Source organism: Plasmodium coatneyi, chromosome 12, assembly GCF_001680005.1.
Source record: "Plasmodium coatneyi strain Hackeri chromosome 12, complete sequence".
NCBI lineage: Eukaryota > Apicomplexa > Aconoidasida > Haemosporida > Plasmodiidae > Plasmodium > Plasmodium coatneyi.
Window position 1 is genome coordinate 1,691,671 of NC_033567.1, and position 23,350 is coordinate 1,715,020.

The 23,350-nt window shown below is 35.8% G+C and overlaps 5 protein-coding genes across 5 annotated transcripts; 1 reads left to right on the forward strand and 4 right to left on the reverse strand.

Moving 5' to 3' along the window:
- Nucleotides 1-2,130: 2,130 nt before the first annotated feature.
- Nucleotides 2,131-4,375, forward strand: PCOAH_00040380 (SICA antigen; the record flags this gene model as incomplete). Its single annotated transcript, XM_020060826.1, has 6 exons — nucleotides 2,131-2,161; nucleotides 2,296-2,399; nucleotides 2,545-3,181; nucleotides 3,495-3,691; nucleotides 3,965-4,015; nucleotides 4,037-4,375. 6 exons carry the CDS (start codon nucleotides 2,131-2,133, stop codon nucleotides 4,373-4,375), a joined length of 1,359 nt encoding a protein of 452 aa, XP_019917057.1.
- A 345-nt stretch (nucleotides 4,376-4,720) lies between these two features.
- Nucleotides 4,721-6,733, reverse strand: PCOAH_00040390 (KIR-like protein; the record flags this gene model as incomplete). The annotated part of the gene is made up of 3 exons (XM_020060827.1): nucleotides 4,721-4,778; nucleotides 5,096-5,379; nucleotides 6,005-6,733. The coding sequence occupies 3 exons, from the start codon at nucleotides 6,731-6,733 to the stop codon at nucleotides 4,721-4,723; spliced, it is 1,071 nt and encodes a 356-aa protein (XP_019916341.1).
- Nucleotides 6,734-9,221: 2,488 nt separating this feature from the next.
- Nucleotides 9,222-11,610, reverse strand: PCOAH_00040400 (KIR protein; the record flags this gene model as incomplete). Its single annotated transcript, XM_020060828.1, has 3 exons — nucleotides 9,222-9,437; nucleotides 9,548-10,558; nucleotides 10,759-11,610. 3 exons carry the CDS (start codon nucleotides 11,608-11,610, stop codon nucleotides 9,222-9,224), a joined length of 2,079 nt encoding a protein of 692 aa, XP_019916173.1.
- Nucleotides 11,611-13,076: 1,466 nt separating this feature from the next.
- PCOAH_00040410 (Uncharacterized protein) lies at nucleotides 13,077-14,314 on the reverse strand (the record flags this gene model as incomplete). The annotated part of the gene is made up of 2 exons (XM_020060829.1): nucleotides 13,077-13,352; nucleotides 13,439-14,314. 2 exons carry the CDS (start codon nucleotides 14,312-14,314, stop codon nucleotides 13,077-13,079), a joined length of 1,152 nt encoding a protein of 383 aa, XP_019916458.1.
- A 1,396-nt stretch (nucleotides 14,315-15,710) lies between these two features.
- PCOAH_00040420 (KIR protein) lies at nucleotides 15,711-17,333 on the reverse strand (the record flags this gene model as incomplete). The annotated part of the gene is made up of 3 exons (XM_020060830.1): nucleotides 15,711-16,073; nucleotides 16,235-17,182; nucleotides 17,325-17,333. The coding sequence occupies 3 exons, from the start codon at nucleotides 17,331-17,333 to the stop codon at nucleotides 15,711-15,713; spliced, it is 1,320 nt and encodes a 439-aa protein (XP_019916760.1).
- Nucleotides 17,334-23,350: the final 6,017 nt, after the last annotated feature.

A 23,350-nucleotide genomic window follows, 5' to 3' on the forward strand; every position in this document is an offset into this window, starting at 1 on the left:
GTAACGTAGGATGGCAATGGGTAAAGAAGGAATGGGGTAGAAGTGTAAGTGACGATGAGAAAAAATTACAATCCTATTTGAGATGCTTAGTTGGAAGAGTTACTATGATGAGAATGTTAGGAAGACATTGCAAGTTACACAAAGTAGCAGGACTAGTTAAGCTAGCTGTCGAAGGTTATACAGATGCCTTTGGAAGTGGGGACCATTATGAGGTATGTAAGAAAGTAGATATTACCAGTGTAGGAATGGGTGAGAAATTCATATGGGGTGAAGGTCAAAAGTGGATAAATGATTATAGCACAGTAGAGGACCTAACGAGAGGAGTAAAGGCAGTAAGCAAAGGGCAGAGTGCTCTACACAGAATAAATAAGGCAGGGACAACTTGTCCAGAAGAACAAGGGAAAAAGCAAATTGATCGGGAAGCACTGAAACTTTTAGGAATAACATTCCCCGACGGCGATGAAGTACTAAACATAGTGGAAGACGACATAACTTTGGATAAAAGTGCTCTAGGAGATATAGTGCACAAGATAAAGGACAAGAAAATAACGAATGATGGCGATATACACAAGGAGCTGGATGCCAAAGTGAAGGAAGAGAAACAGAAAACACGAAGTAAAGCAGGTAAAAAAAATTATTAAATATATTACCTAAGTAAGAAAAAAAAAAAAAAAAAGAAGAAAGAAAAAAGTAAAAGGAAGGAGTGAGTGAAGGAAGGGTCTAAGGATGGAAGGAAAAGAAGGGTCTAAGGATGGAAGGAAAAGAAGGGTCTAAGGATGGAAGGAAAAGAAGGGTCTAAGGAGGAAAAAAAAGGGTGTAATTAAGGGGTCTAAGGAGGAACAAAAAGGGTGTAAGGAAGGGGTCTAAGGAGGAAGGAAATGAAGGGTGTAAGGAAGGAAAGAAAGAAAAGAAGGAAATGAAAGAATAAAAAAGAGGGGAAAAAAAAAAAAAAAGCATGGTTCTAGGTTCAACGTTCAGTAAAGGTGGGTTCCAGGCTAAGGGTAAAGTGGGTCACGGGTGAAGGGTAACGTGGAAAATAGGTGTGGTGTGTGCAGAATAAGTGAAAAATTAGAGAATAAGACTTCAGGTTTAGTATTCAGGTTTCAGGCTTTAGGATTTAAAGTTCGCGGTTTAGAATGTAGGATTGGTTTTCAGGGTGTAGGAGTGAAGATTCAGGGCGTGGGAGTAAAGACTCAGGGCGTACGATTGAAGATTCAGGGCGTAGGAGTAAAGACTCAGGGCGTAGGAGTAAAGACTCAGGGCGTACGATTGAATATTCAGGGCGTAGGAGTCGGATTTCGGTTTTAGAATTGAGGGTTCAGGGTATAGGAATTGGGATTTCGGATTTAGGTTCAGGGCTTTAGTGTATCGGAATCTGATTGAAGGTTTATGTTTAGGTTTTACTGTTTAGGGTTCAGGTTTTAGGTTTGAGGGTTTAAGGTTCAGGTTTTAGGGTTTATGTTTAGGATTTAGGGTTCCGGATTTAGGGTTTATGGTTCCGGATTTTGGGGTTAGGGTTTAGGATTTAGATTTTAGGGTTTAGCATTTAGAGTTTAGGTTTTAGGCTTTATGGTTGTGGGGATTATGTTTCAGGGTGTTAGGGTTAATATCTTACGGATAAGTACTTAGAATTTATGGTTCATTATTTATAATGTATTAGTAGTGGTCAGGGTACTAGAATGAAGGTTCAGGTTGTAGGGGTAGGCTTCCGGGTGTAGGAATTGGGATTTCGGGTTTAGGGATGATTGTTTATGGGCTTGTGTTTTAAGGAATGTGGGGTATGTTTAGAGGAAGAACTGCTTGCAGACAGGTAAACCGGAGACTGGGTGAAGCAGACAAGGGGAAAGAGGACAAGGAAGCCAATCGAACAAGGGGGAACCGGACAAGGAGTCCAACGGGACAAGGGAAGTGGTGCGGAAAAGGGGGGAGTTTAACCGAACAAGGGGCGGAGGAACCGGACATCCCTGGTCCAACGGGAGAAAGGGGGAAGGAACCAGACAAGGGGGAAAGGAAACCGGACAAGGGGAAACTGGAGAAGGGGGGAAGGAAACCGGAACAAGGGGCAACTCTATAAGTGCACCCGAAGGATGCATCCAAAAAAAGAAAAGAAAGAAAAAAAAGGGAAGGAGAATGGAGGAGGAGAAAATGAAAGAAGGAAGAGGTAGAAGAAGGAAGAAAAGATCAACCCTACCACCACCATCACTCATTCATACACACATCTTCACTCTCCATCCTTCCACACTCCTTCCATCACTCACTCACTCATTCTGTTTCTTTCTGTCTTCCTTGTTACAGGTGACGACTGTAAGGACAAACCTACATTATGTGATCGCGCACAATGTGTAACAGATACATGGTTTACCATCAGGAGTCGAAAGGATAAGAGGGATGCGGACTGGGTAAGGAACAATATTGCTAATGGTAGATAGGTGCAGTTTTATGGGTAGTATTCTCAAGGTATAAAAGGGGGGAGAAGAAGCAATCATAAATCTTGTGTGTGCCAATAGTGTATATATATGTTCTTCCTATGTATGGTCTCCTCAGGTGGAATACTGGAAAGATATCGGGCTTGAATTGGAAAAACTGTCTACTGCTATAACTACTGAAAGCACACGTGACGACAACCTGTGTGAAGGCATTACAGTGGCAGATAATAAAACTGAAGGAGCAAATAAAAAAGCATGTAATTATATTGTGAAAGGTTTAAAATATATATACAGTATTGACTTGTCTCATAAACAGAATGAACAGGATCACCCTTATCTGAACCAACAATTCCAACAAACTGTGGTATGTCTTTTATTAAATGAATTCGCAAGAAGAATGGAGGAACAGGCGAAAGAATTACCCTGTTCCATAGATAAGGGCATAGAAAAAGGTTTCGGATTCATGGGAAAAATTAAAAGTGATGCATGCAAGAGTGGTTATCCATGTGTTGAATGTGGAAGGGAAAAAGATTACTCTGAGAAATGTGAAGTAGGTGAGAAGAAACTGTGGGATGGGGTGAAAGAGAAAATCAATGGCAAGAAGAATGAAATAGATAAAACTCTAAATGCTATATGTCAGAGCACTCCCAAGCCCGAAGAAGAAGCACCAGTTGCTTCTGAGGAAGGGGCCGAAAGGGTCGAGGAAGAAAAAGAGGAAGAAGAGGAGGAGGAGGAAGAACAGGAAGAAGAACAAGGTAAAGGAAAAAAGTATGAACAGTTGTTCAACAATTGTGCACCCCTAACAACCTTCCTTCCATTCAACCAACTACCACTAACAAGCCACCTAGCACCACCCCCAAAACCACCGTTCCACCCCTAAGAACCTTCCTTCCACCCCTCATGTGCCACCCCCTTATGTCCACCCCTGGGGTGAGCACACATCATATTTTAGTTCCATAATAGTTCCTGAGATCACATTAAAAAAAAAAAAAAAAAAAATCTTCCCCTTCCATACTCCTTCTACTTCCTCCCATACTCCCTCTACTTACTCTTTCCCTGTTCCAGCAGAACCTGGACCCTCAGAGGAAGCAGCTGGTGGTGCTGAAGGTGCTCTAGGTGCTGGGGGTTCAAAGTCCAGTCCTGGCACCCCTCCGGTTCCTTCCCCTGCCAAACTTGTTAACATGAAGGACAACCCCTTCCTTCCTTACCTCCCTCTTGCTCCTGCCATAATTGGCATTTCTGCTATGAGTTACATCCTTTGGAAGGTAAGAAAAAAAAAAAAAAAAAAAAGTTAATATTAGAAGAAAAAAAAAAAGAAAAATTAATATTAGAAAAAAAGTATAAAAATAAAAAAAAAGGGGGTGTAGGATTCCGCGCTTAAGGTTCCGCGTTTTATTGTATTGGATTTCAGATTTAGAGGTGTATGTGTAGGATTTCGCATTTTAGGGTTTGAAGTAGTAATTAATGTTGCGTGAACAAACATTCCACGTCTGTTAAAGAAATATTTTCTCCCTTTTTTTTTTTTTTTTTTTGTTCAGTATTTTGGAATGCTTCGTAAGGGAAGAAAACGTTACAGAAGAGCGCATCAAGTACGTGGTCCAACCTTACAGGAACAAATTATCCAACACATAGAGGAGGATGGTCCACATGCATATACTTTAGTAAAGGAACGCAGACACCCTCGTTCTACGCCTGAAAAAAGAAGGAAAAAACGGGGCGTTGATCGCCGTGCTGGTCGTCGTGGTGTACGTGGCCGCATGATTATTGATATTCATTTAGAAGTATTAAACGAATGTCAAAAAGGGGACCTACATTCGACGAAGGAAGACTTTTTTGAAATTTTGGTTCAAGAATTCATGGGAAGCGAATTTATCAAGGAAGACTTTCTTCCTAAGGAACAGGTTCCAAGTTCAGATTCCGGGTTTAGGGAAGGAAAACTTTATTCCTAAGGAATGTGTTGCAAAGGAAGATATTCCAAAGGGAAATGTCCCTAAGGAACAGGTTCCAAGTTCAGATTCCGGGTTTTAGTGTGTAGTAAAAATTTTTCTTTTTTTTTTTTTTTTTTTTTGTTGTTTTGTGTATTAAATTGTTTACATGTTCAATCTGTAGTCAATATAAGCCGGGAAAAAAAGAAAAATTTTCTTACCTACTTTTAGTTTGATTTGTTTGGTAAAATTTTTTTTTTATTGAAGAATTAAAAGAAATGCTTATTCATTTTGTTACATAAAAATTTGACTTCATAAAATTTTTTTTTTTTGTTTTTTTAAAATACATGAATATTTCTTTAAGGAAGGTCACGACCTTTTTCCGCATCCACTTTGGGAGTATTCTTTCCTTATGTGCTTATTCAATCTTATAAATGGTAGGAAGGAAAAAAGGAAAGAACGAATAAGGAAAGAAAGCATAAGGAAAAAAGGAAAAGAAAAGGAAGGAAAGAAAAGGAAGGGAAAAAAGTAAGTAAAGAAAAGGAAGAAAAAAGAAGGAAAAAAAAAGATGGAAAGGGAAAAAAAGAAAAAAAGGAAGGAAAAATTAGCGCTTAGGGGAAAGAAGGGCGAAAAAGGAAAAATGGTCATTTTGCATCTTTCCTTACACACTTCATATATAAACTGTCTGCGGCAGTTGTTTATGCTTCCTTCCGTGGGCAGGCCTTTCATTAAATGTTACATTACATGTTTTGGTAACCTATATTTGGGCGACCCTGCGTACTATTATTTGTTCTTCTAGCGGACGTCCTTCCTTCTCCCCTGGTAGACTGTCTTGTGTATGCAGAAGAGCTCACTGTAGAACTTTCTGGTGCCCAGCCCAATATGGAATCGTCCTCTGTTGTGGAAGCACCTATTGTTGAGCTGTCTTCCGTTAACGCATCAATGTTGCGTACGGTGGATATTTTCTTCCTTGTTCCTCTTCCTCCTCTAGAGGAATGGTTACCAAACCAAGAAGACCATGGTTTATACTGAAAAAAAGGAAGCGTTAAAAGGAGGGAAGGAAAGGGTCTAAGGAAGGAAAGAAGTGTCTAAGGAAGGAAAGGAGGGTCTAAGGAAGGAATGTTGTTAGGGGTGGAAGGAGGGTTGTTTGGGAGTGGAAGGCAGGAAGCGGTGTTAGGGGTGGTTGGTGGTAGGTGTGTTGTTAGGTGGGTTGTTAGAGGTGTTGGTAGGGTGCTTTGTGGAAGGGAAGGTTGTTAGGGGTGTTGGTAGGGTAGTTGGTGGAAGGGAAGGTTGTTAGGTGGGTGGTTAGTGGAAGGAAGGTTTTTTGGTGGTTGGTGGAAGGAAGCTTGTTTGGTGGTTGGTGGAAGGAAGGTTGTTAGGTGGATGCTTGGTGGAAGGAAAGGTTGTTAGGGGTGGTTGGTGGAAGGAAGGTTGTTAGGTGGTAATGTGGTAGGTGGGTTGTTAAGTGGTTGGTGGAAAGGAAGGAAAGGAGGGTCTAAGAAGGAAAGGAAAGGAAGTAACGTTCCTTAGAAGGAAGGTGTCTAAGGAAAGGAGGGTCTAGTGAAGGAAAGGAAATCTAAGGAGGAACAGGGGATAGGGGTAGAAAGAATATTATTTCACTTTTAATTGTGTAGTGGTAATTGTATTTTATACCTTATATAGTACGTAAGGAGCTACCGTTAATCCTAGTGTTCCGATTATAGAGGAGATGGAAGATGTGGTGGTGGCGGAACGTATGTTTGCTTCTGCTTCGCGCAGAAGATTTGACTTTTGCTCGAGTTCCTTCTGTAAAGGATCTTCTACATGGAAACATGCCTGACGTTTTATTTCTTCTATTTCAGTTTGTGACCTACACTTTAATGTTTGTAGATGCATCTTACAGTAGTGTGTATAATCCATATAGGGACCAGTACAATATGGATCAGCCGTATTTTTACGTGCCCTATCCGGCTCACAGTGTTGTTGCACAGCTTTGCATGCTTCAGTAATTTCCTCCTTGTGAGGGGTCCACCCCTTTTCACAATCATGCCAATATTCCCCTAAGTAACCTTTTATAGTGTTATAGTTATGAGAGAAATCGAATATGGTTTTCTTATGGAGGAAAATGTTTTTGTCTATTGGTTTACAAGTAATATTGCACCCGTTGCTCTCATATGAGGATTTTATTTTTTGCCAAATTTCACATAGGAGTTCCTTAAATTTCCCCTTCGTCTCTTCATTATTAAGTAATATGTTCCCTATTCCATAGTAGAGAAAATTCCAGCGTTCTTTATATAATGGGTAATTCTCGTATCTGTGCATTCCGGAAACGAAGCACACTGCTTCTTCAATTTCATGCATACAAGTCTGTAACTCATTATGTGAACTCTTAAGTTCCTCCATTCCCTGTACACGCTTATCTGTACAATGCTCCCCTATGCTCTCTTTAAATGGGCCATAGAAATATATTTGGGAAGGTAATTGATTTGAAAGTGTGGTCTATAAACATAATTGGCAGAAAGGAAGAGCAAGGAGGAGAAAGATGTGTGTGGAATATGTAAGTGTGTAAGTATTTCTATATATATATGTATTTTCCATCTTTCTTTTTTTTTGGTTTTATTATATTTTATTATATATACATGCAAAATTTTATATATGAATAATATTTGCTTGTAGGTATTATTCCTTGAATATAAATGGAGAACTAACATCCATTATTCTTGCTGCACTTAGTGCACGTTCCTGTATACAATGACCCCTATTTCTGTGATGCCCGTATATTCATATATTTTTTGAACAAACACACATATATGTGTGCGATAATTTTCGCTTGCTTGTTTCTGTGATGGTTTATTGAATATGGAACGCTTATTTTCTTAAGAGTATATATATGTTTTTTTTTATTTTTACAGCTATAGGAACACATTCTGTATATTAAATGGTTACACGTACGACTAATAGTACAAAGTAAAGAATAAATATATTGCAGAATCACATAACACAACATAAAAGAATGATCAAATTTCTCAATTACTTCCTTATTTATTGATTTTATTATTAAAACATGTACAACCTTCCCTGGAATTATTGTTATTACTATTGCTATGCTTTGATTATTATATATATATTCGTGTATATATATATGTATATATGCAGGAAATATATATATATAACTTTTTCCTCCCTTCTTTTGTATAGGAAAAATTCTTACCACTTATATATATACATTATATTAAATTATGTGTTTTACTACTGTTAGGAGTGTTTTTAAGGAAGTTATAAGTAAATACTTAATAGTTCATATGTATATATGGAGAGAGCATTCTTCTCCTTCCTTTTATTATATGAACATTCATCAACATGCACTGTGTGTCGGATATGAATTTATAAATTGTTCAAGAAATTGGTATAATACACAAGAATCCCATGAATTATGCACAAAAGAAGAGGAGGAGTACATGTTGAGAGGAAGATTTCAGAACACATCCTTTTTTCTGTTTCCAGTAGCTTTTTATTAATAATACCTTCTTTCTTCCTTTCTTTTATTATTTACGATGAGTATACACTATAAATTGTTCACTCATATGGAGTACATATTGGGTTATTTGAACTCATTTCTACTACTTTTAATGCACCTTATACTCTACATATTAGTGTGTATCTCTTTTTCCTTCCTTTTTTCTTTTTCCATTTGTATGATTGTTCAACCCACACCACTACCATAATAATGTATAATAATAATATATAATAATGTATAATAATAATATATAATAATGTATAATAATAATATATAATAATGTATAATAATAATATATAATAATGTATAATAATAATAATAGTGCTCCTTTCTTTGCTTCTTATTCCTTCTTTCCTTCTTTCTCCCCTGTGAGTTAATATAATTTTGCTCGGAAGCATATATATATATGTAAATACATACATTGTATATATATATACATTATATATGTATATATATGTAGAAAGCATACAACACATTACTTCTTTTTTTTTTTACACACATATGAGCAATTTGCATATATGTGTATGTAGAATTTTTGCATATATATGTGCGTAGAAGCACAAAAAACACATTAGTTCACTAATTTAATGTATCCATTCGTTCATTCCATTCGTCTAATCCATTCGTTTAATCCATTCGTTCATTATAATTAGAGTTTAGGGTTTAGTATATAAGTATGCGCATATGCAACATATACATATATATATAAATATGTGTATATATTCACTATGAATGTAATAGTGGCGATGGTGTTTTACTCTTAAGAGCGGATTGACTTTTTCATTTTTTTTCCATTGGTTCATTTTTTCTTTGGGACTGAATTTGTTGTTTTTGTTTGTTTTTTTGTTGTTGTGTATTGTTGTTTGTTTGTTGTGTTTGTTTGGTTTGTTTGTTACAAGGATTTTTGTAGTAGTTGTTTGTTTGTTTGTTGTTGTTACAAGGATTGTTCTGTAGTAGTAGTAGTAGTTGTTGTTGTTGTTCTACAAGGATGGTTGTAGTAGTAATTGTTGTTGTTGTATACAAGGATTGTTGTGCGTAATTGTTGTTGTTGTTGTTTTTTAGGTTTAAGGTTCAGATATAAAAAGGATGGAAAAAAAATAAAGCAGTTAGAATGGAAGAAAAAAAAACAGTTCAAAAGAAAAAAAAAGGGAAGCTAAAAAAAGAAGGAGTAGGGAGTAAGTTCGGCCCCCTTTTTTTTGTATGTGTTGGAATGTTGTTAGTATGTGGAATGTTTTTATTTTTTCCTTCCTTCCCCTTAAAAAATAAGAGGAACACATGGTAGAACTTGTTTGTTTATTTTATTTTATTTTTTTTTCTTTTAAAAAAAAAGGAACAATTAATAAAAAAATAAAATAAAGAAGGGTACTGAGGAACTTATCTATTGTATGGGATAGAATATACTGTGGAAGAGTCACCTATTGTTGAATCATACTCTGTTGTTGAACCTCCTATTATTGATGTGTCGTCGTCAAAGTCCCTTTCAACTGAAGTCGTTGTTGTTCTCTTTCTAATGTTTCTTACACTGCTGTTATGGTTCCTTCCTCCTCCTCCCTCAAATTGTGTACGTAACAAAGATGGTACGGAAGTATACTGAAATAAGAACGAAGGACGAAGGAGGGGGGTGGAAAATATGTACATATATAAACACATATATGTATGTGTATACATATATATATATACATAGTGGTAATAATTATTACCTTATATAGAAGGGCAGAAATAGCAGGCAACCCTACTGCGGCAAGTATGGAAGATACGACGGTAGTAGTGGGGGTGGTGTTGGTCGTGGTTGTCCCCCCACTCAACTGTTCAGTGCAACTACCAGTTGGGTCGTCAGGAGGCAGCTCATTAACCTTAGAGAGGGAGGAAGAGGAAGGAAGGAGGAGATCTTCCTCCCCCCCTCCTTCCACCTCCTCCTTCCCACCTACATCAGCCACTTCAGGACATTCTAAGAGCGAAATTTTTTCCTCCTTACAGAAACTTTCATAGTTTTTTTTAAATTCACTACAATAGTCATCAGCATTAGGTGTACTTGTGTTGCAAGACGTATTCATAGCACGACATCCTGTTTTAATGTTCTGTAGGTGTTCGTTATACTTCTTACTGCAAGAAGGAGTTGTAGATTTAGGAGGTTTGGGAAGTTTAGGGCCTGGAGCAGAGAGGCCTAAATCCTGTTCTATCCTCTTATGGTCGATAGAATATTCAAATACTATTCTTCTATGGTTGAAAGTCATGAAGTCGTCTTCGCTAAGGTCGTCTTTGTTCAGGGTAGGGTCTGTTCCTAAGAGCGTACATTTATGCCCCTCCTTAATACCATTAAGGATGTCATTAATTGCTTCTATTACAGTGGAAAACGAAGTAGTAGCAGGTTCCCTTAACTTTTTATGTAATAAATACCCTAACCAAAAATTGAAAAATTTACAACGTTTACCATTGTCTGGTTCGTCAGTTCCGTCCTCTGCCTCTTCCTCCTCTTCTTCTGCTTTTCTCAATTTTTTCAATTCTTCCGTCTCTCTTTCTTCTTTTTCCTTTGTAGAAACATAACATAATGCATTTGCAATTACAGTTGCATATTTGTCGTCCGTAAAATATTCTTTTATTGCTTCCCTTATTTCTTTTCTGGGGAAAGGACAATAATAGCAATAATTGCCACCACCCTTAAAATTATCATAATACTTTACTCTTGAGGTTAGCACTTCTAAATTTTGCTTCTACAATTGTATGTAAGTGGAAGTGGTGTTATGTGTTAGGGGTGTGTGTGAGGGGTGGGGGAGTTATGTATATATGTATATATATATACACATACATATATATATATACATACATGTACATACATATATGTACTTATATACATATATATGTATATACGTACATTTACATATGTATGTGGTGGTGGTGTTTTTTTTTTTACCGTTAGTTTTTTTGCAGGTACTTTTTTTGGTGATTTTGTTTTTATTGTTGCACAGGAGGAGATATCTCCTTCGTCTCCGTCCTCTTCCCCTGAACAGGAGCCAAGTCCTATATAGTCCTCATCTTCTTCTTCGTCTTCAGACGGTTCCGTAGGGCATGTTAGTTGTGGTAGTTCTTCCTCATACTTTGTTCCTTCTTTCTTATATTGCTTATCAAATTCGTCACAATATGCGTCCCCGGAGAGGGATTGACATATTCCCTTCACTTTTGCATATGCTGACTTAGCTGCTTCGGAAGGGACCTCACATTGGTTATTATTGCAATATTTGTGACATTCTCCTTTCCCTTCTTTGTCATCTTTCAGTTTGTTGTAGTCATATTCATAATCATGTAGTATTTTACTATTTTGGAAGAGGTCATCGGTAATATGAGGGTACACAAGAGTACAATGGTTCTTGCAACTGTTCCAGAAATGGGTACTCCTCTGATGTTTATAAATTGCGCTCATAACAGTCTGAAATGTGGTGTCCGTCTTAACTTTTCCCGTCTCCTTAATTTTAGTACCCAACCAATAATAGAGAAATTTACAACGATCATAATAAGATGGGTCCCCACTGCCACTCCCTCCTGCGCATGCATAAGAACAGTTTTGTACAATTTTATTGCTTAATTCCTCATTATAAGCATGGATCACTTCTAATGCTCCTTTCACAGTCGTCCATAATTCCTGGTTACATGGCATCGCTCCCCCATCCCCTCTACTGACCACTTGGGAACAAGTCTTCTTATCCGCCTCCTTATACCTTTTTTGTGAAGGTAATTCTTCCATAGCGTCGTCGTCTCCCAGTGTCATTGTTCATATGTATGCATTTTTTGTGTATATGTGGAATGCGAATTTTTATATATGTTACATATAAAATGTGTTCCTTAAATATATGCAGGCAGCATGTGTTCATATGTGTGTTGAATATTTTGCACATATTATAGGAATGATTATAAGAACAAGCACACACACATATATATATGCAAATTTATCAAATTTATCAAACGTTTTTATTTTCTTTATTTCTTTCACTTTTACATTTCCTTTCTTTTTCTTCTTTTTTCTGATTAATGATGATGTACATATATTGCTTAAATTTTCAATTTTCAAATGTCATTCATGCATTATGTATGTATGTACTACTTATGTATATGCATACATAGTAATTATGTCATGTATGTTGTACATGGTGTAATTGTTTCTTATGAATATAATTGGATTACAAAATATGGAAGCGAATTATGTTCAAACTAGCAAAATAATGACGGAGAGATGGGGCAATAATTCCAATTCCTTGCATATTACATCTTTTATCTATGTAATTTATTATTGCCATTTGTATGGGATTACTCATAGCACATTATATTACAATGTACATGCCATCATAATTGTGTATATAAAAGAATACCATTTTCTCCTGTGCTGGGTAAAAATTTTAATATATATATATATTACTTATTTTATATTTTATTGTTATGTATGTGAAGGACGATTATAAAAAAGTGCTAATACAATTCAGCGTATATTCCCTGTATGGAATATTCCTTTTTTCTTCCCTTTTAAATATGTACATTTACCCATATCTACTACGGATTGTACATTCATAAAATAAATGAAACGAGGATATATAATACACACAGAGGAATTATGCAAATGATATGTAAAAAAAAAAAAAAAAAGAAGTAAAAAAAAAAAAGAATTTTCTATGCACACCCTTTTACCATAATAATACCTTACCATAATAATAATGGTACTCCTTGATATATATATATACACCCTCCCTTTCCGCCTTTTGTTCATTTATGTTGTATTAGTAATATGATAAGTCCCATTTTTTCACTTTTTTTCCTTTTTTTCTTCTTTTTTTTGTCCTTGATATGAGTATGTTACAAATAAGTCATTCATGGTATATGTATATGTGCATATTATGTACTATTTGTGCTATTTCCTTCCTTCCTCCCCCTTTTTAAACTTACACTACATTTTTTACACTAATATACCCCTTTCCCTTTTTCGTTTTTTATCCTTGGTTTAAATTGGAAGAAGGTTCGAAAAAAAAAGAGGGGGGGTTTGAGGGGAATTGGTAGAAATTTTTTCTCAAGGGAAAGGTTCATAGATTTCCCCCTTTACCTTGGCGTGCATATATTATTTCAGAACCACATACATATATATATATGCTATATATATATGTAGGAAGTATATTGCATACGTTATTATAGTTTCTTTGCGTGGAAGGAAGCATTACACATTCATTCTAATGTTTTACATATGATGTTCTACATGTGCTGGTAATGTATATTATTTCGTCTTTGTTGATGTTGCTGTTGCCTCCGTTGCTGTTGTCTGCTATATGTTCTTGTAGACTCTGTGTCATACACTGTTCCATCGAATGTTGAATTTTCCGTGGAATATTCTGTTGTTAAGGTGTCGTTCTCTGTTAATGTGTCGTCTTCTTCGTCTGATAAGGTGTTCAATTCACTCCTAATGGCAGATCGTTTCTTCCTTCTTCCTACCCCAATGTGATTATTCCTCTTAAAGAAGAATGGCTTATGCTAAAAGAAAAGAAAAGCAAAAGGAGATGTTATTGTGGTGGTGTTTTAGTGTTCTATGGTGTAGTGGTGGTGGTGCTCGTACTTACCTTGTAGAGAAGGAAAGCCACTGACAACATTCCTGTCGCTCCAAGAATAGAAGATACAGTAGTAGTGGTGATGTTTTCTCCAGAAGATGAGGTTGTTTCTGGTACAAGTGCAGGTTCCTCTGCTGCTTCCCTCTGCACCTGATTATCGTGCCTAAGTTCAGTCTGTAGAACCTTCCTGTTAAGTATTGCTTCACAGTGTAGGCTTATTAATTTCTGTGGGTTCGGTTTTTGGTTGCTACCTCCCGCCCTCGCTATAAAATCTCCACAAACCGAACTTTGCAAAGTTCCAGTTTCACTACTTTCTGTACTTTGTGTGCATAAGTTAGTGTAAGCTGTAGCAGCTGCTTTCAGGTATTGTTCATATGCTGGACAGTAATCCTCCTTATTTTTTGGCAAGGTTGTCACTATTTTTGTGTAGTCTAGCGAATAGTCAGATACTATTTTTGCCTTAGGGAAGAGGTCCTTATTAATAGTATAGCCGCTGTATAGAATGGTACACCCACCCCCACCACTTTCCCCACCAGACGAAGGCTTAATTTCCTTTAATTGGTCATAAATGTTTTTCATAAGGGTTTGAAATGAATCAGAATCGCTTACACATTCCCATACTTTAGTCCCTAACCAATAATAAAAGAAAGTGCACTCTTTATTTCTGGATGAGAAGCTCCTTGTCCCTCCCGGTGAGGATGCGTAACAATAGGCTTCTAATATTTTGTCAACATGCGCCTTAATACCGTCATGGGCCTGTAGTGCAGTTTGCAGAGCAATTTTCGCACTTTCTGTCTCAACTCCTTGAGTATTACACCCATAATAGCCACTATATTTCTGGTCGAATGCATCATATGCTGCTCTTGAGGGTAGTTCACCCACGAACATGTTCTATAAGTGAGAATATATACATAAATTAATATATATATATATCATATATACACACATATATATATATGTATTCATATATTTTGAATGAAGGAATGCATACTTCTCCTGTCATGGTTGTATGCGCATTTTTTTGTGTGTATATGTAATGAATTTGTGTTTTTTGTGCTTTTGTTTCATATGTTCAGAATACATAGATATGTGAACACATTTTTTTCCTTTCAGCAGTGATTATGAATATTAAGTTCTTATTTTTTTCCTTCAATAGTACACATTGCTCAAAATTTTGCACAATAATAATATCTTCTAACATTGTGCATATGTATCACAATTATATTATATAAAGTTGATTCAAGAATAAATAACAATATATGCTAAAAAATTATAGAATAATAATGGTAGGATGTACGGAACTTCCCCCATAATATACATATATATATTCCTTATCCGTGTACCACTGTTGTTTATTATTGGTATTGTGCTACACATATACATATATATTCCTACGGAACACTGCATTCCTGAACACATACCATGATTACTCATATATCTGCACAATGTATGTATATATATACATAATTCAACTTTTCCTTAATGAAAAAATTTTCAACATGCACTACTCATTTTATGCTCTATTTTCTTTTTTTTTTTTTTTTTCCTAAGGGATGTTAATAAAAAAAAAAAATTGTTAGCTTATATATTGTGCAGTGTACAGTTCACATATGTACATGCATATATGTGCATAGAGAGCACATGGTACCTTTCTTCCGCAAACGTCCCGCACTCCTTTTCTTTTTTTGCACAATGTATACACAAACGTTGTGCATAATTATTGAATATTTAGAAGAAAACTTAACTTCGTGAAACAAACACGCGAAAAAGGGATTTAATACAGAAAGAATTATATCATTCATATTGTTGAAAAAAGTATAAATATATGTGCACACATCCCCCCCTTTTACCATAATAGTAATAGTTTTATTAGAACAACATTCTTCCTTCCTTCTCTCTTCTTTTCTTTTCTTTTCTTTTCTTTACTTTTCTTCTTTCCTTCTTTTCCTTTCTTTTTTTTTTTTCCTTTTTTTTTTAAAAGTAAAAGAAAAAAACAAAAAAACAAAAAAGATATAAAGAAGAAATCAAGAAGAAATGAGTCAAAAAAACAAAAGGGGAGTGAGAAAAAGGGAAGGAAGAATGCCATTTATGCTTCTTTTCACAGAGTGTATGAACTGTGTGTGCGGACTTCGCGCGGTGTTCATTTATATTAAGTGGGAAGGGAAGGAGGAAAGAAACATATCACATTACACATTCATTTCATTGTTATATTCCAATGTTCTAAATGTGCTATTTATGATGTGCGTAATATTAGATCCTACTTATTGTTTTATGGAGGAATATATTACATACGTCCATAACTTATATTTCTTTGTATTCGTTGCTGTTGTTGCTCCCTCTTCATATTACTATTATTTTTCCTACTTCCTGCTCTTCTTCTAAGTGGTAACTCATTATATATGATAGATGCATCTTCTGTTGTTGACAAATCTGTTGTGGAATCAGCTATTGTTGAGTCATTTATTGTTGATTCGAATGTGGAGTCACCTAATGTAGAGTCTGTTGTTATTATGGAATCACTTTCTGTTAGGGTATCAATGTTATGCTCAATTGTTGTTGTTGTTGCTCTTTTTTTCCTCCTAATTCTACTAATGTTATCGTTACTTCTAAGGAGATTGTTACGTAAGTCAGAAAATAAATTGGTATACTAAGACAGGAGGAAAGGAAAGAGGGTAAAAATATATGTGTAGCACACATATATGTAACACATATATATATATAAGTAGTATATGTATATATATGTATATATGTACATATGTACATGTATGTATGTTTATATAAATGTGTGTAATGGACAATTGTAAATACTTTGTATAAAAGAAAACCAAGTGCTGGTAATCCCACTACGGATAATGCAGAAGAGACGATAGGGGTGATGCTTCTGCTGCTGGGAGAAGCAGCACTACCCTCCACCTGTTGTGGTAATGATGGTGGAGCAGCAAGTTCTGAAGGTTGTGAAAGCAACTGTGTTAAGCAATTAGTCAGGTTGGTTTCTTCCTCTCCTTCCTCCTCCCCATCTGATTGGGGGCCTGCTCCAGACTGTGCTTGTTCTTTCAATTTTGATGGTTCTGGAATTTTTTTCTCACCATTTTTCAATTTGTCCCAAAATTTTCTACAGAAGTCATCATGATTTTGAGTCTCACTGCCACAATTTGCACTTACTTGATTATAAGCGTCTTTAGCTCCACCATCTCCAACAATTTTCTTATCTCCATTCAGGTAGGTGTCATATGCAGTAGTGCAAGAAGAAGACATTCCTGATTGAGAATTATGCTTTATTTGTTTCCATATGGTTCGGTAGTCATGGTAATAGTCAAATACTTTTTTTCTGTGATATAAAAATTCTGTGCTCATGGTACTGCTCAAAAAACTTTGAGCACATGGTTCGTTGTTGGACCCTTCCAACGTATTATAGATTTTTTGTATAACATCTTTAAGTAGAAAAGTTGATTTTAATTTTCCTTCTAGTTCGGACCCTAACCAAAAATAAAAAAAGTTACACAACTCCTCTTTGCATGGTTGTGGTGATGGTAATGGTTGATCCTCCTTCTCTGTAATGACATTAGTTAAAAGGCACCAAGTATTCGCAATTTTAGTGGCACATGTACTAAATCCCCAGTTTTCTTTCCATTTACCCTGTAAAATACTCACTATGCTTTTTTCCCAGGAACTGATATCCTTACATTCCTGATTGCCCCTCTTGAAATGGTTATATATTTTTCTTGAAGGTAAATCATCCACCTTGCAGGGTTCCTCCTACAAATGTGGAATTGTTGGGTGGAATTTGTGTATGTACTTCCATGCATCCCTTATGTTTTGAATAGAGCAATATTATTATATGTATACCACATTAATATACATTTTATTTTATGGAGCAAATAAATGAAGCGTGTATTACTTTTACCATTGTTCCTGTAATTGTTCATATGTGTGGATATATTCTTCTGCATATATACCGTAAATTTATTCTACAGTGGTTTATGTGTGTTGTATGTATGTATTGTATGTGTGTATAATGTGAATTTATATGTTAAAAATTGTCCCTCCTTAGTGTATTTATATATTCATTCATATATTCAAAGTAGATGTATGTGTGTGTGAGTATTTTTGTTTGTTCTGGTAATGATTGTGCGTATGGAATTTTTTGTTTTATAATTATGAAATATGAATAAATAGCAAAATTTTTACTTGTTTAAATGATACATATTGCTTAATTTCTGCATAGCGGTAACACATTAAGTATATATCTATGTCGAAATCATTACATATGTGCACATATATATAATTAATATGTAGGTAGGAATACTTAGTCCCTTATACAGAAGCATACCCATATAACAAAATAACACAGAGAAGAAGAATTTTAAATTCCTCATGTGCACTTTTTCTTTATTTTTCATCTATGTGTTATAGTATTGTATGTTTTTCAGGTGATTATTGGAAGCAATGCATTATTATTATTTGTACAATTCACCATTTATTATATACATAAAAATGCAATTTCCTCGTGGAGAAAAATTCCACCATACAATGTTGGTGTAAGTTTTATTGTTATGTGCTTGGAGACGGGGAGTTGTGGTTAATTTAAAAATTGCTATCACATATATATTGTGTAGTATACAGTTCATATGGAACAGATCCTTTTTTTTTTTTTTTCTCTTGCCTTCGTTTTTCATATACTTATTCATTAATATTGCATTGTATTTCTTTATTTCATAGTATTATATTACTACCTTTACTCGATCCCCCCAACCCCCCCTCAAATGCTGCATATATAGAAAGGTGCGCAATTCCTTGCCCATCCCCCCTCTGTCCCTTAATTCATTTTTCGAGGGGGGTTCAAGGGTTTTAAAGGTCACAGGGTGTACGCGTGTTCTCTTAGGGGATATGCGTTTAATGTATATGGAAGATTATATATGTATAATTATCTTCCTTCATGGAGTCGTAATTTATGGAATCACGATTTGTATAGTTATATATTGTAACATATACGGTGATAAGGAATAAATGAATGAATATAGTTCACGGCACTATATATGTGCCTGCATCCACGTATTGAATATTATGAACATCCAAAATAATTTATTTTCGCATGAAATATATATGCATAAGAACAAAATATTCCTGAATATGGAATGTACAGTACCGAACGTACACACAAATCCAGGAGCATCTATACGACATGAATGTTATACACACATATATATAATGAATAATTGTTGAACTACGTCCCATACACACACACATACACACATTATCTACATATATATTTATGTGTGTGCAGTGTGCAGATTGCAACAGAAATATTACAGCACAAAAGGAAATGGCGCACAATTAGATTTATGTATAGATTTGTGTGGAACATTACTACTACATCCATGTCCATTCTATACAAGATTTTTCCTCCTCAATATGGGTATTTACCCCCTTTATATATATATATGTTGGTATATATGTATATGTGTGTAACGGGTAAGGTGTGAGCAGGGTTGTGATTACACTATTTGTACTTATAATGATAAGAAATTTTTATTCATGGTCCCTATCATATAAAATGTGCCATAAGTAGTACCAATCGGCACTGCAGCACACAAAGGAACACTATTGGGCATAACTACATTGTAATGCCTTACAGTTGGATTCCACTTGTTCAGAAGGAGGAGAAGTACCTGTCTATGGTACTCCCAATATTTTTATTTCCCCCTTTTTCCGTATTCAAATTTTTCTACACTCCTGCAGATTCTCCATGGTGGAAACAGACATATAACCGATTATTCTGCTGCGAAATTGGGTAGTACACGATCCTATAAGCCTGTTACATGGATGAGATTTAGTTGTAACCACAGTGGGAGACAGTAATATGAAGTAAAAAGAGGAACTGGAAGATTATAGAATTCATGCACATACAGCTCAATGGGCTCAACGTAATACAGAGTGGAGTTCTTCTAAGTTCTATAGTAAGAGTAGACTGAAAGAAATGAATATATGGGCATCACCATTTGGGATGGTAAATAAGTTCTGTGTTGATGGGGTACCTTCCCGTCCCCCTCTTACACACACACTATCTATATGTGGGGACTATATGTGGGGACTATATGTGGGGACTATATGTGGGGGAGGGGGAGGGAGGCAGTTACTTACTTCTAATGGTTTGTCGTTACAGTAAATTTCCTTCCCCCAAGGGAGGGAAGGAAGTAACCTGCCTAAGGAGGAAAGGAAGGAAAAAGATTCCTCCTTCTTCTTGAGGAAGAATGAACAACATTCTTTCTTCAGGAAGGAGAACACCCTTCCTAAGGGAACAGCTTCCCAGGTGGAAAGGGAACAACATTCCCTCCTTAAGGAAGGAACGAGAACAACCTTCCTTCCTCCCAGTTTAGACGATGGTATGTGACCGGTAGAAATGGCTTTTTCCTCTATTTCATTCTCAGAATATTTATTCATGCTCGGGGGGCAGCTTCATATATATATATATATATTAAGAACATTCCCTTCCACTGCTTCATCTTATACATGGAGGTATGTACAATATAGGAATTGCTACTAAAGGGGGACACGAGGGAATTTTGACCATCCTAGGGGCACCTTCCCTTAATTGTCCAATATAGGCCTCCTGAATTCTGTGCCCCTGTAGTTCTAAGGAGGTGAGACCGCGACAGGGGTCAAGTATTAGTTGTTTGCTTCTAACCTTTGGAGGTGGTCATTAATGAAGAAGGTAGAGGACCATCCATTTTTTTTACTACTATGGAATGTAAAACCTCCATGTTAACAGAAGCTTATTACATTATTGTATATTATTCGAACACACATATGTGCACACACGCAACATGCACCATCTACATTCACCATTTCACTTCAATTGAGTATATAATGTTATTTATGGAGTATTGTGCCCCCTTTATATGCTGGTATATTACCATGGAAAGTGTATGGGGTCCCTGTGCATTCAAAATGAATAGTATGCCACCCTCTTCCCTCTCACACTCATTTTTTTTTTTTTTTTTTTTTGTGTGTGTGGAATGCTCCAATTGCAAATTTATTACACCATTTTGAAAATACAGTATAGTTTTAATGGGGTGAAGTGGGATGAAATACATATAAACTGTTTTTCTCCTTTCCAGATGGTGACGGAACTCCTTAAATGGAATATTTACAACACTAGGAATAATGTACAGCGGAATGAATTGTTCCTACAGCATACCCCACCTCTGTTCCACATGTTTATCTATATGTCACTTATATATATATACATATATAAATAAACACTCCTTCTATATGTGCAAATTAATATTTTGAACCAAAGTACACTCGTTCCATATGTTCAAATTAATATTTCAGTTTGCGCACACATAGAGTGGACGAACAAATATATTATGAAAAAAAAAAAAAAAAAAAAATGAAGTAGTACTATGGTACATAAGAATATATATATATATGAGTTTAAGAGGAGAGTCGTTAAATAGTTAGTACAGAACCTTCCACTTAAATAAAAACGGAAGAAGAAGAAATACATCACTATATATATAGAACGTATAATATAAATTAAAAAAAGAAAAAGAGAGAGTGAAGAAGATTAGCTCAAAAATAATAACACAATATATATATGTACATATTATATATAAATGAACAACTCCATAATGTCCTTATCATAAAAATAGAATAAAAAAAGAATAATAAAAACGAAAAGCATAAAAAAACAAAAAGATGGAAGAAATAGAAAGAAAAAAGATTGAAAGAAAAAAAAAAGAGAAAAGAAGAACATCTTACATTCTTACATAAATAGTCAGTGAAAGGAAAAAGATATATCTATACGTATGTATATATATGTATATATATAACATATATACATATATATATACATATACGTATATATGTATATATATATATTTCGAAAGAAGAAAGGGGGAAAAACAGCACGCAACACACAACATTTTTATAACACAAAAATTTCCTTATACAAGGCAAAAGGGGGGGAAAGAAAAAAATCATATATATATGTATACATATATATATACACACAAACATACACATATATATACACATATGCCCCTGAACAATGGCAACAGAAGGGGCGAAGGCAAACGTAATCAACTTCATTTCCTACTCAAAATAGAGTTCAACAGTGTGTACGTACAACACCATATGATTAAAGGAATGAATAATAATAATATAGAATGTATGGGGACACATATATTTTTCCAATTATACTTATAGATACAACATTTAAATTTACTCAATTCAAGGAAGGACTTATACGGAAATTTCCCAATGGTAAGGAACTCAATTCGGTGTAATAATCAAGGCAAAGTAGGAGAAGTTAAGGAACAAATAAAAGCTTATCTTAAAGCAGATAGCCATGCCGAGACCTACGCAGAGAAAATTGTAGAAGCATGGTGTTACATACATAATCATGTGCATCCCACTAATTCCACTGATGATTGGTGTTATTATTTTTATTATTGGTTGGGAGGCATATTATCAAGTAAATTAAATGATACTAATATCTTCCAGGAAGCCATGAGAGCGATTTACGATGAGTTAAAAGTATTAATTACCCGAGGTGCGTGTAGAATATTATGTACTAATATTAACAAAGAAACCTTCGATCCAAAGAAAATAATATATGACTACACTCAGGACCGCGAACTTCTTGAACTTTATTTACGTCAATTTAGCAATTCCTGTGATAGGGAGTTTTCCAGACACCTACAGAAAATTGTTCACACTTATGGGGCTGTATATACAAGTTGTGGGGGGAGTGCTACTACTACATGTTGTGCAGAATTTCAAAAAATATTCGAGGAAAAAGGGAAAGAAGGGAATTTAGAATTACCATGCACAACTCCAAAAAAACCGTCTGCTGGAGATGACTTCGACCTTGGCGACGCCGTGGTAGATGGTAAGTGGTATATTTATTTATGCTGCTACACTGCTTTATGATGGTGTGGTGGTAGGTGGGTTGTTAAGGGTGGTACGGTCGAAGGAAGGAGTGTTAGGGGTGGTGTCGTTAGGTGGAAGGAAGGAAGGTGATCTAAGGAGGGAGGTAGTCCATGGAAGGAGGTGGTCTAAGGAAGGGAAGGAAAGGGGGGTGGTCTAAGGAAGTAAAAAAGGAAAGGTTTAAGCGTTAAAGGAAGGATGGTTGTTAGGGTGGTTGGTGTTAGGTGGTAGGGGTGGAAGGTTGTTAAAGGTGATAGGTGTATTTTCCCCCTTGGGGGGGAAGTACACCCGAAGGGTGTATAAAAAAAAAAAAAAAAAAAAAAATATATATTATATTGAAATTAACTTTTGTATTTTTTTTGTTTTTAGGTGGAAATGACGATCCACCACCACCACCAAAACCTAAACCAAATCCCAATCCAAATCAAGCTGGTAGTAGTGGTAGTTTTAGTGATGCCGATTTAGCAGATGGTGTCTCTGGTGGAGAAGGAAAAGGAGGGAGTGATGGTGGTGGTAGTCACAGAAATGAAAGGGAAGAAGCAGATGCTAGCAGCATCGTCCCTGGTGCTGTGTCTGGTGCATTGGCTGCAGTGGGACTACCTGCCTTAGCATACTTTTTTTACAAGTATAAATCACACCTCTTCTTCCTTAAGGGGAATAACTTCTCTGCGGGAGGAATGAGCGGAAGCAGAAGAAGTAAAAGGTCCCTCAGGAGAGAATTTAATGATTTTGAGGGGGACGACGACGACTACACCTCAACAACGGAAAATTCATCCGAATATTCAATCCCATATACCTCATCCACCAGGTGATGTTAGAAGGTGGTTGGTGGAAGGAATGGTTGTTAGGTGGGAGGAAGGTGTTGTTAGGGGTGGTGTTAGGTGGGTTGTTAGGGCGATGGTAGGTGAGTTGTTAGGGTGAAAGGAAGGGGTCCAAGGAAGCAAGGAAAAGAGGTCTATGGAGAAGGAAGGGAAGGGTCTAAGGGAAGAG